At 47.5% G+C, this 18,696-nt stretch overlaps 1 protein-coding gene across 1 annotated transcript in view; it reads left to right on the top strand.

Annotated features, from left to right (window-relative positions):
* malrd1 (MAM and LDL receptor class A domain containing 1) overlaps positions 1-18,696 on the top strand; it is a 312,060-nt gene that overhangs the window by 243,220 nt on the left and 50,144 nt on the right. The window contains exon 26 of the mRNA XM_055652737.1: positions 1,046-1,247. Coding sequence (XP_055508712.1) covers positions 1,046-1,247 — 202 coding nt within the window. The remainder of the gene's footprint in view (positions 1-1,045; positions 1,248-18,696) is intronic.

The following is an 18,696-nucleotide window of genomic DNA, read 5'->3' as shown; positions in this document are numbered from 1 at the left end:
GAAAGCAAATGGTATGTTGGCATTCATAGCAAAAGGATTTGAGTATAGGAGCAGGGAGGTTCTGCTGCAGTTGTACAGGGTCTTGGTGAGACCACACCTGGAGTATTGCGTACAGTTTTGGTCTCCAAATCTGAGGAAGGACATTATTGCCATAGAGGGAGTGCAGAGACGGTTCACCAGACTGATTCTTGGGATGTCAGGACTTTCATATGAAGAAAGACTGGATAGACTCGGATTGTACTCGCTAGAATTTAGGAGATTGAGGGGGGATCTTATAGAAACTTACAAAATTCTTAAGGGATTGGACAGGCTAGATGCAGGAAGATTGTTCCCGATGTTGGGGAAGTCCAGGGCAAGAGGTCACAGCTTAAGGATAGAGGGGAAATCCTTTAGAACCGAGATGAGAACAACATTTTTCACACAGAGAGTGGTGAATCTCTGGAACTCTGCCACAGAAGGTAGTTGAGGCCAGTTCATTGGCTATATTTAAGAGGGAGTTAGATGTGACCCTTGTGGCAAAAGGGATCAGGGGGTATGGAGAGAAGGCAGGTACAGGATACTGAGTTGGATGATCAGCCAATGATCATATTGAATGGCGGTGCAGGCTCGAAGGGCCGAATAGCCTACTCCTGCACCTAATTTCTATGTCTTGTTTCTGTAAGACTCTAAGAGTGTTCAAATCCCCAACTAATTCCCAAAGGGTGAGACGGGCGGCTCTTTTGAATTGGAGAGGAAAACATTGTGTAAATCATTGACCCTAATAAGAAATATGAGAACAGGCATACAAATTGCAGATGTTTAAAATGTGAATAATTCAGAAAGATCTGGAGGAACTCAGCAGATCGGGCAGCATCTATGGAGGGAATGAAGAGGCTATGTTTCTGATTGAAGAAGGATCCCAACCATGAATTGTCAGCTGTCCATTCCCTCCTCAGATGCTGCCTGAACCGCTTAGTTCCTCCAGCACCTTGTGTTTGGTGCATGAAATATGAGAAGATCCATTCTACTGTCCACCTACATTTTGGGTTAAATTTTTTTCTTACAGGTGTATACAATAGGAGAGTCTGGAATAGCCTTCCTGATGTGGTCAGTGTCCGGGAACAAGGGGAATGACTGGACATACGCCAACGTAATGGTTGCCAACAACCATCCATTTCGAGTTGCATTTGAAGCTGAAGTGGGTGGAGATAACTTCACAGACATTGCAATTGATGATGTCTCTTTTACCCTGGAATGTGTTGCTGGAGGTAACGTACTTTAAAACCTGTTCCTCTGTGTTCAGTGAGCTCAGTGAAATGTCATAAGAGCCCCATAACAGTTCATAGCCTTGAAACCATGGTTTGACGCAGGAGATTCTATCTGCAAGCTAACCTTCAATTAAACTCTACTTAAAAGGTTATGTTCTAAGCAGCCAGCAGGTTGCAGGATCCCAGACTCCCCACACTGCCATGTAATAAAAACTGCAGCATGCAATCCGTAGAACAGGCACACATCCCATATTACAGTAATAACGGTACTGGAAATGTCAGCAATAATCAAAACACTTTAACCATATGTTAATGTTTTCGAGGTCTGCAACAGTAAAACTTGAGTGTAAAATAGACATTTACTTTGAAGTTCATTCTAATCATATACTCAGGAGACAGTAATCTCTCAGGAGACAGCAACATATGCTGCGGGACATTTCCACAAAACAGCATATTTTTTATCCAAATGGCCTTTTCATTATGTCAAATAACCTTTATCAATCTGAGTTGCAAGTCCAGACTATCTGATATGAATAAGAAATATAGAGACATAGAAACATTAAAAACAATAGGTGCAGAAGGCTATTTCGCCTTTCAAGTCAGCACCGCCATTCAATATGATCATGGCTGATCATCCAGAATCAGTACCCTGTTCCTGCTTTTTCCCCATATGCTATTTTCCCCCCTAAGTTAGCCCTAAGAAGCTATATCTAACTTTCTCTTGAATACATCCAGTGAATTGTCCCCCACTGCCTTCTGTGTAAGAAAGAACTGGAGATGCTGGTTTAAATCGAAGGTAGGCACAAAATGTTGGAGTAACTCAATGAGTGAGGCAGCATCTCTGGAGAAAAGGAATGGGCGACATTTCGGGTCCAGACCCTTCTTCAGGCTGACTGCTTTCTACGGCACAGACTTCCAGAGATTCGCAACTATCTGGGTGAAGAAGTTTTCCTCATTTCAGTCCTACATGGCCTACACTTATTCTTAAACTGTGACCCCTGGTTCTGGACTCGCCCAACATCGGAAACATTTTTCTTTCAGAATCCTTTAAGAATTTTATATGTTTCTATAAGATCCCGCCTCATCCTTCTAAATTCCAGCGAATGCAAGCCCAGTCGACCCATTCTTTCATCAATTCCCGCCATCCCAGGAATTGACCTGGTAAACCTACGCTGCCCTCCGTCAATTCCTCAAATTAGGAGACATGTTGGCCCCCATGAGACTACTACTTGTTGTCGGATTTCAAGATTCTGAGAGGTCAGATTTTTTATCAAGATTGGTAAAAGGGTCTTTTTGCAACAATTACGTCACTTGCGGAAGCTGTTTTAAATACCAAATGCTGCCATTCCCTCCACAAATGCTGCTGCCCTATAAAGTTGCTCCAGAACTTTGTGGAAATGCAGATCCCAGCATCTGAAGTTCCTTGTATCTTCTGCTTAAAGTACTGTTGAGAATAAGTCTGGACTTGGGTGTTGTGGGGTTCAATGTTAATAACTTATATTAATGTAGCATGATGCAGATGAGAGCCCAGGACATTGTAGATCTATTGCTTTGCTTCCAACTTAATATCTACCATTGTATGTACCAGCATATTCTTCACCCCACCATTACTATCAAATCTTCGTTCAATGAGAAGGTCAGAAGGACCTGCCAGAAGCAGCTCCAATCAGGTTGATACTGGATGATCCATCCTGATTTGTTTCTTTGTGATTTTTAAATGGTTTGTTACAACTAAATGAGTTGCTAGACATTTAAGAGAACAGTCGAGAGTCAACTGCATTACTGTGGATCTGGAGTCACATGTAGGCCAGACTATATTTAATCTAATGTGTCCAAAACAGATGAAGATAAATGAAAGATAGACACAAAATCATGGAGAGAAGAAATGGGTGACATTTCGGGTCGAGACCCTTCTTCAGTATAATGTGGATAAATGTGAGGTTATCCATTTTGGTGGCAAAAACGGGAAAGCAGACTATTATCTAAATGGTGGCCGATTGGGAAAGGGGGAGATGCAGCGAGACCTGGGTGTCATGGTACACCAGTCATTGAAGGTAGGCATGCAGGTGCAGCAGGCAGTAAAGAAAGCGAATGGTATGTTAGCTTTCATTGCAAAAGGATTTGAGTATAGGAGCAGGGAGGTTCTAATGCAGTTGTACAGGGTCTTGGTGAGACCACACCTGGAGTATTGCGTACAGTTTTGGTCTCCAAATCTGAGGAAGGACATTATTGCCATAGAGGGAGTGCAGAGAAGGTTCACCAGACTGATTCCTGGGATGTCAGGACTGTCTTATGAAGAAAGCCTGGATAGACTTGGTTTATACTCTCTAGAATTTAGGAGATTGAGAGGGGATCTTATAGAAACGTACAACATTCTTAAGGGGTTGGACAGGCTAGATGCAGGAAGATTGTTCCCGATGTTGGGGAAGTCCAGGACAAGGGGTCACATTTTAAGGATAAGGGGGAAATCCTTTAGGACCGAGATGAAAAAAACATTTTTCACACAGAGAGTGGTGAATCTCTGGAACTCTCTGCCACAGAAGGTAGTTGAGGCCAGTTCATTGGCTATATTTAAGAGGGAGTTAGATGTTGCCCTTGTGGTTAAAGGGATCAGGGGGTATGGAGAGAAGGCAGGTACAGGATACTGAGTTGGATGATCAGCCATGATCATATTGAATGGCGGTGCAGGCTCGAAGGGCCGAATGGCCTACTCCTGTACCTAATTTCTAGGTTTCTATGTTTCAGACATTCTTTCTCTCCAGGGATGCTGCCTGTCCCGCTGAGTTACTCCAGCATTTTGTGCCTATCTTTAGTTTAAACCAGCATCTCCTTCATACACAAGATAAATGAAAGATTACTCCAATTCAATTGATTAACAAAGCTAATATGTTAATAACCTGTAAAGATATTCATCTTAAAATTGTTATGCCAAATTAATCTTTACAGGACTAATTGCTAATAGTGGCAATTAATGGATTAGTGATACAGTAGATTTGACAAATTCTCAAACAGTGGTTGAAGATGCAGGAGAATTTACAATGTCAAGTTCTATCAAGAAGTAGGAGTAGGGAGATCCCTTATCTCCAGTCTCCAGTCTGATTGTTTTCATTTAGCATGAGGAACCTATACCTAGTCACAATTTTTCCCTTCCCGTTTCATGTTAAAGACACAATCCTATAAATACAACCAAAAACTTTATTCTGAATGGAATCACATTTATCTTCAGCAAATTAGATTCATAGAGCATTGAAACAGGCCTTTGGACCCAACTTGTTGGACAGGCTAGATGCAGGAAGATTGTTCCCGATGTTGGGGAAGTCCAGAATAAGGGGTCACAGTTTAAGGATAAGGGGGAGATCTTTTAGGACCGAGATGTGAAAAACATTTTTCACACAGAGAGTGGTGAATCTCTAGAATTCTGTGCCACATAATGTAGTTGAGGCCAGTTCATTGGCTGTATTTAAGAGGGAGTTAGATGTGGCCCTTGTGGCTAAAGGGATCAGGGGGTATGGAGAGAAGGCAGGTACAGGATACTGAGTTGGATGATCAGCCATGATCATATTGAATGGCGGTGCAGGCTTCAAGGGCCGAATGGCCTACTCCTGCACCTAATTTCTATGTTTCTATGTAACTTGCCCACTCCGGCCAATATGTACCTGCTACATTAGTCACACCTACCTGCTTTTGGCCCATAACCCTCCAAACCTGTCCTATCCATGTACCTGTCTAACTGTTTCTTAAACGTTGCGATAGTCCCAGCCTCATCATCCTCCTCTGGTAGCTTGTTTCAAATACCCACCACCATTTGTGTGAAAAGGCTACCCCTCAGATTCCTAATAATTTTTTTCACCTTCACAAACCTATTTCCTCTGGCCCTCGATTCCGCTACTCTGAGCAAGAGACTGTGCATCTATCTGATCTATTCGTTTCATGATTTTCTGCACAAATTTATGTAATTGTAGCGTTTCATGCATTAAATTATTGAGAGTGCCCAGAGATAACTTGGCTGCTTTATTTAAATAAGCTATGCAAGGTCTGAAAGTTAAAAAAACAGACATGAGTAATATTAATATTTATTTATTATCCAGACATTATTTTTTCCACTCTCAAACAAAACAAAAGAATATTCAGGTTAGATTGACAGATTGGACAAACTAATTAAAACTTGTTATTGCATGTCATTCTGCTGCAAGGAAAATGTCATGTGAAATCAGAGTGCAACTCCATTCTAAATTGCAAGATAAAATTATTCAATCCACAATTGTCTTAAGTTACAGGAGAAAAATTAGGCCATTTGGCCCATCTTGTCAATTCCACCATTCAATCATGGCTGATCTGTCATCCCCTCTCAACTCCATTCTCCTGCCGAAGATAGACATAAAAAGCTGGTGTAGCTCAGTGGGTCAGACAGCATCGCTGGTGAAAAGGAATAGGTGACGTTTCGGGTCTAGATCCTTCTTCAGATGTAGAGTCATGGGAAAGGGAGACAAGAGATATAGATGGTGACATCGAGAGATGTAGAAACAGGTTAATGAAATGCAAAAAATTGAAGATGATCAAGGAAGTAGTCCATTGTTTGCCCTGGGCTAGGTGTTACGAGGTTAATTCACGGGATGGTGGGACTGTCATATATTGATAGAATGGAGCGGCTCGGCTTGTACACTCTGTAATTTAGAAGGATGAGAGGCGATCTTGTTGAAAAATATAAGATTACTAGACCAAGTGCAGACCCGTTGGGTCTGTTCCCCCAACGTGCGGTTGTGGGGGGAGGGGGGGGGGGGGGAGGCAGCATGCAGCGTCACACACACTAACTACCCCCGCCCCCCCCCCCCCCCCCGCACTCAGGCTAATTACCCCCCTTGATATTATATTAATATTATTAATTTGCTCCTTTTACCCCATAACAACCCTATCTACTGACACATAGCCCCCAACTTGCAGTCACATCTAGAGAGAGAGAGGGGGTGGGAATAAGAGAGTGAGGGCAGAGAGAGAAGGGGCAGAGACAGAGAGAGAGGGGAGGAGAGAGAGTGAGAGTGAGGGGGGAGAGAGAGGGGGTGCTGAGAGGGCGGTGAGGTGGGGAGCAGGGATGGGGGAGGGTGGAGGGAAGGAGGGTAAGGGTGTGGAGGGGAGGGGGTTTAGGGAAGGGAGGGTGGGGGAGGGGATGGAGGGGAGGAGGGAGAGGAGAGGAGAGGGGGGAGGGAGAGGAAAGAGGGGAGAGAGGAGCGGGGGAGGGGAGACGGAGGGGGGGAGAGAGAGGAGAGGGGGAGAGGAGAGGGGGAGAGGGAGAGGGGGAGAGGAGAGGGGGGGAGAGGGGGGGAAGAGGAGAGGGGGGAGAGGGGGGGCAGAGGAGAGAGGGGGGGAGGAGAGTTAGGAGAGGAGAGGGGGGGGGAGGGGGAGAGGGGGGGAGGGAGGAGAGGGGGGAGAGGAGAGGGGGGGAGGAGAGGGGGGGGGAGGGGAAGGAGGAGAGGAGGGGGGAGGGGGGGGGGGAGGGGGAGGGGGGGGGGGGGGGGGGGGGGGGGAGGGAGGAAGAGGGAGAGGGGGGGGGGAAGAGGAGGGGGGGGGAGAGGAGGGGGGGGAAAGAGGAGAGGGGGGGGAAAAAGGAGAGGGGGGAAGAGGAGAGGGGGGGAGAGGGAGAGGGGGAAGGGGGAGGGAGGAGGGAGGGGGAGGGGAGGAGGAGGTGAGGAGGGGGGGAAGAGGAGAGGGGGGGAGGGGGGGAGAGGAGAGAGGGAGAGGAGAGGTGGGTAGAGGAGAGGGAGGAGAGGGGAGAGTGAAGAGGGGGAGAGTGGAGAGGGGGGGGAGAGAGGAGAGGGGGGAGAGGGGAAGGGAGAGGGGGGGGGGAGGGAGATGGGGGGGAGAGAGGGAGAGGGGAAGCGAGGAGAGAGGAGAGGGGGGAAAGAGGAGAGGGGGGAGAGGAGGAGGGGGGTAGAGGAGAGGGAGGGGAGGAGAGAGGAGATAGGAGAGTGGAGAGGGGAGAGTGGAGAGGGGGGAGGGGAGGAGAGGGGGAGAGAGGAGGGAGGAGAGGGGGGGAGAGAGGAGGAGAGGGGGAGAGGAGAGATGGGGAGAGGAGGAGAGGGGGGAGAGAGGAGGGGGGTGAGGGGAGGAGGGGAAGGGAGGGGAGGAGGGGGGGGGGGAAGAGGAGGAGGGGGAAGGGAGAGGAGAGGGGGAGAGGGAGAGGAGAGGGGGTAGAGGAGAGGGGGAGGGAGGAGGGTACCAGAAGGGAGGAGGGAGAGTGAAGAGGGGAGAGTGGAGAGGGGGGGGAGGGGGAGAGGAGAGTTCAAAATAAGGGGGTTGGGGAGGAACGGGGCGAGGAGAGGGAAAACCAGACGTTAAGGGAGAGGAGAGAGGGGGAAGGGAGAGGGGGGAGGGAGATGGGGGGGAGAGGCTGGAGAGGGGGGGAGAGGCACACCAGAGGAGGAGAGGGGGAAGAGAGGAGAGAGGGGGGGAAGAGAGGAGAGGGGGGAGAGGAGAGGTGGGTAGAGGAGAGGGAGGGGAGGAGAGAGGAGATAGAGGAGAGTGGAGAGGGGAGAGTGGAGGGGAGAGGAAGGGGGGGGAGGAGAGGAGAGGAGAGGGGAAGGGAGAGAGGAGAGGGGGGGAGAGAGGAGAGGGGGGAGAGGAGAGAGATGGGGAGAGGAGGAGAGGGGGGGAGAGAGGAGGGGGGTGAGGGAGGAGAGGGGGCGGGAGGGAGGGGGAGGAGGGGGAGAGAGGCGGGGGTGAGAGAGGAGGGGGGGAGGAGAGAGGATGGGGGGGGAGGAAGGGAGGGCAGAGGGTGAGAGAGAGGGGGGGGGGGGGGAGACAACCAGAAACCCCCCAAAACAACCATTTGCAGGCAGTGCTTTTTTCCTTCAAAATAACCATAACCATATTTTCTTTTTCAAACCAAATTAAGGGTACTTACTCACAGCTGTGTAGGCATTTGTTCAGTTATTCAGAGCTCAGACCTCCATGTTGTGGAGACTGATTGGGGCACACCACTTCCTGGTTTTATAGTCCCTCCCCCATCCCACCAGCAGGAGCAGCAGAGAGAATGGGGAATTTTGTAAAAACATTAATATCTCCCTCATATTTCATCGACGGGAAAAATCCTCGGCACACATGCGGCGGAGGGGGGGCTCTGAGCGAGGTGGCCAAAAATGACGGCCATAGGTGGTGGCGTTCTCTCAGAAATCGCAGCACAGATCGCCAAAAGCGGTCAAGAACAGAGTTTTAGTAATACAGGAAATTAAGGGATTGGACATGCTAGAGGCAGGAAACATGTTCCTGATGAAAAACCTTTTCACACAGAGGGTTGTGAATCTGTGGAATTCTCTGCCTCTGAGGGCGGTGGAGGCTGGTTCTCTGGATGCTTTCAAGAGAGAGTTATATGGAGCTCTTAAAGATTGCGGAGTCAAGGGATATGGGGATAAGGCAGGAACGGGGTACTGATTGTGGATGATCAGCCATGATCACATTGAATCATGGGCTCGAAGGGCCGAATGGCCTACTCCTGCACCTATTATCTATTGTCCAAATGAGTTATACAGACAATGAAATTCACCAGGATGACGGTGAAACTTATACAATGTACAAAGGGTGGAGGAGGGTTGGGGAGAGAGGGGATGAAAAGATTGCTTGAAGTTAGAGAAATCAATATTCATACCACTGGGTTGTCAGCATCTATCCATTCTACCTCTCTTTTGAAGTTAGGGAGCACAGTGATGCGGCATTGCAGTGGTGCTGACTCACTTGCATTAATCCTGTTTGATCCAGCAGAAAACCCTAAGGAGGAAATAATTAACCCTTAAACTCTTAAATGAACTGAGAAACTAACACGAGTGCTCAACTAATAGAAAAGTAAATATTTTTAAAATCATTGCTACCTCCAAGATGGACCTTGGGCTTCTTGTGACTGAATTTTTTAATGTCCGATGAACGAAAAAAATCAGCCGACCAACATTTCTTTGCAAGATCAAAAATTCGAAGTTGGAATTCTTTACCAGAAATTGCTGAGCTAGTAATCTAGATTTAATGTTTGAGTGAAATTTGGCAAAAGAGTAAGTAGGAGTCTTTGTATGTGTGAGATGAAACTGCAGATGCAGATGCAGATAGACACAAAAAGCTGTCTCGCTGAGTAAAGGGGCTGTTCCACTTGGGTGACCTAATTGGCGAGTTTAGAAGAGTTTTGGAGTGTTTGAAAAATGTCATGTTGAAGATCTCCTTCGACTAATAATAATAATAAATACTTTATTAATCCCCTTTTCAGGGGAATTTCAGGTGTCCTTGCAGCACACTAATAAAAGTACAACATAGCATTAAAGAAGAAGTTTAACATTAAAACATAAAAACATCCCCCCACAATGGTTCCCACTGTGGTTCCCACTGTGAGGGAAGGCACAAAGGCCAGTCCCCATCCTCTTGTCCACCCATAGTCGGGCCTATTGAGGCCTCCACAGTCGCCGCTATGGAGGCCCGATGTTTCAGGCCCTCTCGCCGGGTGATGGTGCTCCGGTGTCGGGAGAACCCTCTCAGCGGCTTGGGATGCCTGGAACGGCCACCTCCTTACCGGAGACCGTGGCTTCCGAAGCCAACAGGCCGCACTGGACGGAGCTCTACCACTGGCGATCCTGGCAAGAGATCCCAGGCTCCCGATGTTAAAGTCACCGACGCTGCCCACGGCTGACCGCTCCACAGACCCGCAGCTCCGCGATTTTCAATCGGCAGATCCCAGCGCGGCGGCGATCCGGGCAAGGCATCGCCCGCTCCGCGATAGCAGTCCAGCGCTGTGCCGCCGCCGAAGCCGAGGTTCTGGCCAGGTCCCCTCAGGAAACGCTGCTCCAGGCCCCGCTGGTAGGCCGCGAGGACGGGTCAAAGGTGCTGCTCGGAGGAAGGGAGCCTCTCCGACCAGGTAGGCTTGAAAAAGCAGTTTCCCCGTTCCTGCCCCCCACCCCCCCACATGTAAAAATATTAGACCCTAGCTACCGATAATAAAGCGAAAAAAAACGGACAGCTGCAGGACTGGCAGACGTACAGGACAGCGCCCCCTCTCCTTTAGAAGACCTGTAGAAGACCTCCTTCTACCTCCTTCGACTATGTTGAAGACTAGCTTCGACTAGCTACGACTAGCTATGACTAATTACGGGAAAATTGGAGAGTGAAAATGACCTTCGATTTCCTTCGATATCCCTTCAACTATGATGAAGCCTATCTACGACTACTTTCAATTACATTCGACTACCTTTGATTACCTACGACCTACGTATCGACCTACTACGACTAAACCTACGATTAAAAAAAGTATTGATATTTTCCATTGTGACCTTTTTTACTTGCGGGCACTCGAGTACATGGGGACTACTCTCGAGCATGAGGGAGAGTTTACAAAGACCTCCTAGGACCTCGTGTCGACCATGCTGCATGTATGAGTCGAGGACTAACTCGCCAGATCTCGCGGATTAGGTCGCCCAAGTGGGACAGCCCCTTTACTCCAGCTTTTTGTGTTGATCTGGAGTCTTTGGTATGATGATCCTTCACTAATGTTGGGGTAAACTCTTGGAAACAAACATGCCACAGAGGTTTTGAATTCTCAGTACACGATTTCAAATCTGCAGCAAATGTAACCGAGGTAGCCATAGATCTTGACTGTGTCTGACAACACAAACTGAATACTGGCAAATTGGCCGCGTAATTACCTTGTACCTGATTTTGATCTCCATTTAAATCTGTGTTTGTTGATTAAATTAATCTGGATCTCTTGCATCAGCGGAGAAAAAATATCTCAGGATGCTCGACAGAAGCGCAATGTGAATGGTGGCCGATTAGGAAAAGGGGAGATGCAATGAGACCTGGGTGTCATGGTACATTGAAAGTAGGCATGCAGGTGCAGCAGGCAGTGAAGAAAGCGAATGGTATGTTAGCATTCATAGCAAAAGGATTTGAGTACAGGAGCAGGGAGGTTCTACTGCAGTTGTACAGGGTCTTGGTGAGACAACACCTGGAGTATTGCGTACAGTTTTGGTCTCCTAATCTGAGGAAAGACATTCTTGCCATAGAGCGAGTACAGAGAAGGTTCACCAGACTGATTCCTGGGATGTCAGGACTTTCATATGAAGAAAGACTGGATAGACTCGGCTTGTACTCGCTAGAATTTAGAAGATCTTATAGAAACTTACAAAATTCATAAGAGGTTGGACAGGCTAGATGCAGGAAGATTGTTCCCGATGTTGGGGAAGTCCAGAACAAGGGGTCACAGTTTAAGGATAAGGGGGAAATATTTTAGGACCGAGATGAGAAAAACATTTTTCACACAGAGAGTGGTGAATCTCTGGAATTCTCTGCCACAGAAGGTAGTTGAGGCCAGTTCATTGGCTATATTTAAGAGGGAGTTAGATGTGGCCCTTGTGGCTAAAGGGATCAGGAGGTATGGAGAGAAGGCAGGTACAGGATACTGAGTTGGATGATCAGCCATGATCATATTGAATGGTGGTGCAGGCTCGAAGGGCCGAATGGCCTACTCCTGCACCTATTTTCTATGTTTCTACGTGATCTTCCTACATGTGATCTTCTTAGAGTCCATGAAGGATAACAAGTCGAGTGCAATGTGGGAAAAAAGTGTAGTTTTTCAGATTCAGATTCAGATTCAACTTTAATTGTCATTGTCAGTGTACACTACAGGGACAACGAAATGCAGTTAGTATCTCCCTGGAAGAGCAACATAGAATATGATTTCAATAAATAAATCTATTTACATGCTCTCCTATTTACAAACCTATTTGTCAAAGTGGAAGAAAGCCAAGTGTGGTATATAAATGGAAACCAAAACTGCAGGTGATATGTGGCTTCTTGCGTATGAAACACAGAAATCTCAGACACTGGTGCAGCAGGAAATCTTCTTGCGTTTGACGCAACAGAGGTTATGTAACGCCCTCCAGGTGCTGTAGCCAGTTCAATGTGCTGTTGACGAGGGCTGACGGTCTACCACTCCACCAGGGGGGCAGAGGATAGTCGAAAATGGCGTGCTGCTGCGTTGTTTGCTGGTCTGCTCCACACACGCAGGCTGCTGATGAACGCAGCCCCCAGCGATGCATGTTATCGTTGAACCAGCCGACTCCTGTACGGAGCCGGTTCAGAGCGACCCACTCTTTGCTGGGCAGCTCCGAGCCGGGTGGGGCTGTGGTGTTCGTGGCAACAGTTAATTGCGGAGGTCGTGAAGTCTGATCCCAGCTGGTTCTCCATTCTCCTAGTGTGTTGAAACCGGAGCCACAGATGGTCGCTGCGTGACAGGAGAAGGGGCGACGGGATGACAGGCGTTGGGGTCCCAGTTGCTGTGAGTCCTGGGCGAGGTGGTGCAAAGGATGTTTGTCGTTCGATGGGGCCTTACACACCAGCCTGTGAGTGAAATACTCTCCACACAGCTTGGCGGGTGTGATACATGCGAGCACGGCAGAAGATCTATCGGAGTAGGACGTAGGCAGCCGGTGATGATCCGTATGGTGTCGTTGAGGATGGCGTCTAGCTTGCTAGTATGAGCGTGCGTCACCATGCTGGGGCGGTGTACTCAGTGGCGCTGTACACAAGTGCAAGAACACTGGTTCAGAGAGTAGATGTCCTGGCGCCCCATGACTATCCAGCCAAGCAACGCAAGAGGTTGTTCCGCGCCGAGACTTTAGCGCGGAGAGCTTCAAGATGTTGCTTGAAATGTGGAAGGCTAATGAAACATCAGTCCTTTTCTGAAAGGGGTTTAGTTAGACACAAACAATCTCCCAGATGTACTGGAGGACAAAGGATCTAAAGGGGTAGAGGAACTGAAATAAATTTTCATTAGGCGAGAAATAGTATTGGGTAGGCTAATGAGACTGAAGGATGATAAATCCCCTGGGCCTGATGGTTTGCATCCCAGGGTCCTCAGGGAGGTGACTCTAGAAATAGTGGACGCATTGGTCCAATGCTCAATAGATTCAGGATCAGTTCCTGTGGATTGGAGGATAGCTAATGTAATCCCACTTTTCAAGAAAGGAGCAGGAGAGAAAATGGGGAATTACAGACCAGTTAGCCTGACTTCTGTGGTGGGAAAGATGCTGGAGTCAATTATTAAAGAGGTAATAATGGGGTATTTGGATAGCAGTAAAAGGATTAGTCCAAGTTAACATGGATTTATGAAAGGGAAATCATGATTGACTAAACTGGAATTTTTTCAGGATGTGACAAGTAAAATGGATGAAGAGGTGCCAGTGGATGTAGTGTATCTAGACCAAGTTCAAGTTCAAGTGAGTTTATTGCCATGTGTCCCTGACAGGACAATGAAATTCTTTTTTTGCTTTGCTTCAGCACAACAGAACATAGTAGGCATTGACTACAAAACAGATCAGTGTGTCCATATACCATTAGATAAATATATACACACATTAATAAATGAACTGATAAAGTGCAAATAACAGATAATGGGTTATTAATGTTCAGAGTTTTGTCCGAGCCAGGTTTAATAGCCTGATGGCTGTGGGGAAGTAGCTATTCCTGAACCTGGTCGTTGCAGTCTTCAGGCTCCTGCACCTTCTACCTGAAGGTAGCAGGGAGATGAGTGTGTGGCCAGATGGTGTGGGTCTTTGATGATACTACCAGCCTTTTTGAGGCAGCGACTGCGATAAATCCCCTCGATGGAAGGAAGGTCAGAGCCGATGATGGACTGGGCAGTGTTTACTACTTTTTGTAGTCTTTTCCTCTCCAGGGCGTTCAAGTTGCCGAACAAAACCACAATGTAACCAGTCAGCATGCTCTCGACTGTGCACCTGTAGAAGTTAGAGAGAGTCCTTCTTGACAAACTGACTCTCCGTAATCTGCTCAGGAAGTAGAGGCGTTGATGTGCTTTCTTGATAATTGCATCAGTGTTCTCAGACCAGGAAAGATCTTCAGAGGTACACAGAAAAGCTGGAGAAACTCAGCGGGTGCAGCAGCATCTATGGAGCGAAGGAAATAGGCAACGTTTCGGGCCGAAAAGATCTTCAGAGATGTGCACGCCCAGGAACTTGAAGCTCTTGACCCTTTCAATCATCGACCCGTTGATATAAACGGGACTGTGGGTCCCCATCCTACACCTTCCAAAGTCCACAATCAGTTCCTTGGTTTTGCTTGTGTTGAGGGCCAGGTTATTGCGCTGGCACCATATGGACAGTTGCTCGATCTCTCTTCTATACTCTGACTCATCCCCATCAGTGATCTGTCCCACAACAGTGGTGTCGTCAGCAAAGTTGATGATGGAGTTCGCACTGTGACTGGCTACGCAGTCATGAGTATAGAGTGAGTACAGCAGGGGGCTGAGCACGAGTCTTGAGGTGCTCCCGTGATGATTGTTATCGAGGCTGACACATTTCCACCAATACGAACAGACTGTGGTCTGTGAATGAGGAAGTTAACGATCCAATTACAGAGGGATGCGCAGAGACCCAGTTCTGCAAGTTTGGAAACCAGTTTGGAGGGGATGATTGTATTAAATGCTGAGCTGTAATCAATGACCAACAGCCTGACATATGAGTTTTTGTTGACCAAGTGGTCCAGAGTGGAGTGGAGGGCCAGCGAGATCGCATCCATCGTTGATCTGTTGTGGTGGTAAGCGAACTGCAGTGGGTCCAGGTTTTTGTCGAGGTAGGAGTTGATTTGCGCCATGATCAACCTCTCAACTTTCAGAAAGCCTTTGCTAAGGTCCCGCATGGGAGACTGGTGACTAAAATTAGAGCACATGGTATTGGGGGTAGGGTGTTGACATGGATAGAAAATTGGTTGGCAGACCGGAAGCAAAGAGTAGGAGTGAATGGGTCCTTTTCAGAATGGCAGGCAGTGGCGAGTGGAGTGTCGCAAGGCTTTAGTCTCTTCCTTCGGAGGAATGCGGCCTTTTCTTGTTGTATCCCCCATCTCTGTCTCTGTCTGCGCTGAGGCCTATTGGCGGAGCTGGCGGCCTCCAACTGGGACCGACCTCAAGGCTCCGGAGGCAGAGCCAGCCAGGACTTACCATCGTGAGGCTGGCCGATTTCGGGGCTGCGGTAGTGACCCGACTTCGGAGCCTCGGAGGCTTGGCCGCAGGCCCAATCGATGACATCGTCGGGAGCTCACAAGTCCCAGGTTGGTGACCGGTTCTCCGGAGCTCCCGCAACGACAGCTTGGACTGGAGTGTTGCAGCTTCAGCAGCTTCGAACCCCCCGGGCCGTGGAGTTTGAACCGGCCCGTTCGCGGAGCTCGGATTCAGCCACGGGACTTACCATCACCCGGTGGGGTCACAACATCGGAAGCCTGGATCGTCTAAACACAGAGGGAGAACAAGGAGGGAAGAGGCAAGGCCTTTAAGACTTTTGCCTTCCATCACAGTGAGGAGGACCTGGTAGACTCAGTATGGTGGATGTTAAATCTGTGTTTATTGTGTGTTTTGTTATTTTATTCTATCTTATGACTGCAAGGCACGAAATTTCATTCAAACTCAAAAGTCTGAATGACAATAAAGGATACATAATGCTAAACTCAAGTGAAAGTAAATTAAAGTGAAATACTGCACTATCCTTATTATGTAACCATATAACCATATAACAATTACAGCACGGAAACAGGCCAACTCGGCCCTTCTAGTCCGTGCCGAACACTTATTCTCCCCTAGTCCCATCTACCTGCACTCAGACCATAACCCTCCATTCCTTTCCCGCCCATATACCTATCCAATTTATTTTTAAATGATAAAACCGAACCTGCCTCCACCACTTCCACTGGAAGCTCATTCCACACAACTACCACTCTCTGAGTAAAGAAGTTCCCCCTCATGTTACCCCTAAACTTCTGTCCCTTAATTCTCAAATCATGTCCCCTTGTTTGAATCTTCCCTACTCTCAATGGGGAAAGCTTATCCAAGCCAACTCTGTCTATCCCTCTCATCATTTTAAAGTATTCTGTGTCTAAGCATTGCAGGCTGTTGCTACTAATTAGTGACCGGAATGTTATGAGCACAAGAGGGTCTGCATGGATTAGCTGAATATAGTTATGAGCACAAAAGAGCTTTAGATGACTGGGTTCTATTTAATTTCCTTGATATTTTGCCATTTTCTTCCTGCTATTCAGCATTATCTTCAGTGCTCCCAAGCCAATCTCCAGCACAAACAATATCATATTGAAAAGGTACTGTAAACATTGCAAACAATGAAAGTTACCACACCAGTCCCACCATGCAAACATTCATCAAGCATGGAGGTTCCCTCATGCCAATTCAAATGTGCTTTGAAGGCAAATGGTAGATTAACTGGAAAAATGTCTGAATATTGCATCTACTAGTTTTACATCATTTTTTTTTTGTCTTAATGAGCCAAGGTCTGAAATGTGAAACAGGTACTCCAATATTGTCAAGCTTGAAGGGTTCAGAAAAGGTTTAAGGGCCTGTCCCACTTAGGTGGCTTTTTAGGTGAGTGCAGGAGACTGTGCTCGCCTCATAACCATATATAACCATATAACAATATAACAATTACAGCACGGAAACAGGCCATCTCGGCCCTACAAGTCCGTGCCGAACAAATTTTTTTTTTTCCCCCTTAGTCCCACCTGCCTGCACTCATACCATAACCCTCCATTCCCTTCTCATCCATATGCCTATCCAATTTATTTTTAAATGATACCAATGAACCTGCCTCCACCACTTCCACTGGAAGCTCATTCCACACAGCAACTGTGATCTCCACATGATCGCCACATGTTCGCTGATGGTCTCTGGTGAGTCTCCTTCATGGTCGCGAGGAGTTCCCGCATTCTGGGAACTAGTTGCTCAGTTCGCAGCAAATTTTTCAACATGTGACCACAAATTGGTCGCCATGGAGAAAATCGATACTTTTGTAGTCATAGGTGCTGTGGTAGTGGGGTCGCCATGTCGATGTAGGTTAGTCGAGGTAGCCATTGGTAGTTTTAGTTCATCTCTTTTGCTGACTGGTCATTTTCATTGGCTCATTGGAGGAAAAAAACATACGCACGAGTTTTCAGAACCAAGGAAAACCGACCGGTAATGTTAAATGCCCGCCAATATTCACAGCTGTGTATCTCGGTCTTATTAAAAGTTGTCTGGCTTCTTAAAAGTGTCTCCACTCCTTCTCCCACCTTCTGCCCCCTTCTCCCCCACCCCGCTTTAAAGGACTTACCCTACACTGTGATAGCCTTCTTTAACCTTCCTATTCATCGCAGTGTGTGTCTATATCGCCTTAGCTTTGCACCTTGTGAATTTCAGGCAGGGCTCCCCCATTTACGAGGATGTTGCCAGGATTAGAGGGTGAGGTACGCTGGGTCTCTATTCCATGGAGCGCAGGAGGATGAGGGGAGATCCTAGAGGGTTATACAAAATCATGAGAGGAATAGATCTGGTAGATGCACAGTCTTTTGCCTAGAGGAGGGGAATACACAATAGACAATACAATAGACAATAGATGCATTTGGCCCTTCGAGCCAGCACCGCCATCCAATGTGATCATGGCTGATCATCCCCAATCAGTACCCCGTTCCTGCCTTCTCCCCATATCCCCTGACTCTGCTGTTTTTAAGAGTCCTATGTAGCTCTCTCTTGAGAGAACCTGCCTCCACCACCCTCTGAGGCAAAGAATTCCACAGACGCACCACTCTCTGTGAGAAAAAGTGTTCCCTCGTTTCCATTCTAAATGGCTTACTCCTTATTCTTAAACTGTGGCCCCTGGTTCTGGACTCGCCCAACATCGGGAAAATGTTTCCTGCCTCTAGCGTGCCCAAGCCCTTAACAATCTTATATGTTTCAATGAGAAACATATAAGATTTCCCTCTCATCCTTCTAAACTCCAGAGTGTACAAGCCCTGCTGTTCCATTCTCTCAGCATATGACAGTCCCAACATCCCACGAATTAACCTTGTAAACCTACGCTGCACTTCCTCAATAGCAAGAATGTCCTTCCTCAAATTAGGGGACCAAAACTGCACACAATACTCCAGGTGTGGTCTCACTAGGGCCCTATACAACTGCAGAAGGACCTCTTTGCTCCTATATAGGAATAGGTTCAAGGTGACAGGAAAAAAATTAATAGGATTCCGAGGGGTAACTTTTTCACACAACGGGTGGTGGGTATGTGAAACAAGGCTGCCAGAGGAGGTAGTTGAGGCTGGGACCATCCCATTGTTTAAGAAACATTTAGACAGGTGCATGGGTAGGACAGGTTAGAGTGATATAGATCAAGCGCAGGCAAGTGGGACATTGTTGCCCGGTGTGGGCAAGAGGTATACTGAAGGGCCTGTTTCCACACTATATCACTCCATGACTCTATGACACTAGATGTAAAACATACCTGCCCAGAAACAGGAGATAGTAATCTCTAAACCTGCTCATCGAGTTTACAGTTCCCACAGGTTAATTGAAAGTTGCATGGTCAACATATTCAGAGGCACAAATTAGTCATAACATGACATCTGCACAATTCATGCCCTGGCAAGTTCCAGCCTT

This window comes from Leucoraja erinacea, chromosome 2 (assembly GCF_028641065.1).
Source record: "Leucoraja erinacea ecotype New England chromosome 2, Leri_hhj_1, whole genome shotgun sequence".
NCBI lineage: Eukaryota > Metazoa > Chordata > Chondrichthyes > Rajiformes > Rajidae > Leucoraja > Leucoraja erinaceus.
Note: the sequence above shows the minus strand (reverse complement) of the source record. Positions and strands in the feature narration are given on the sequence as shown.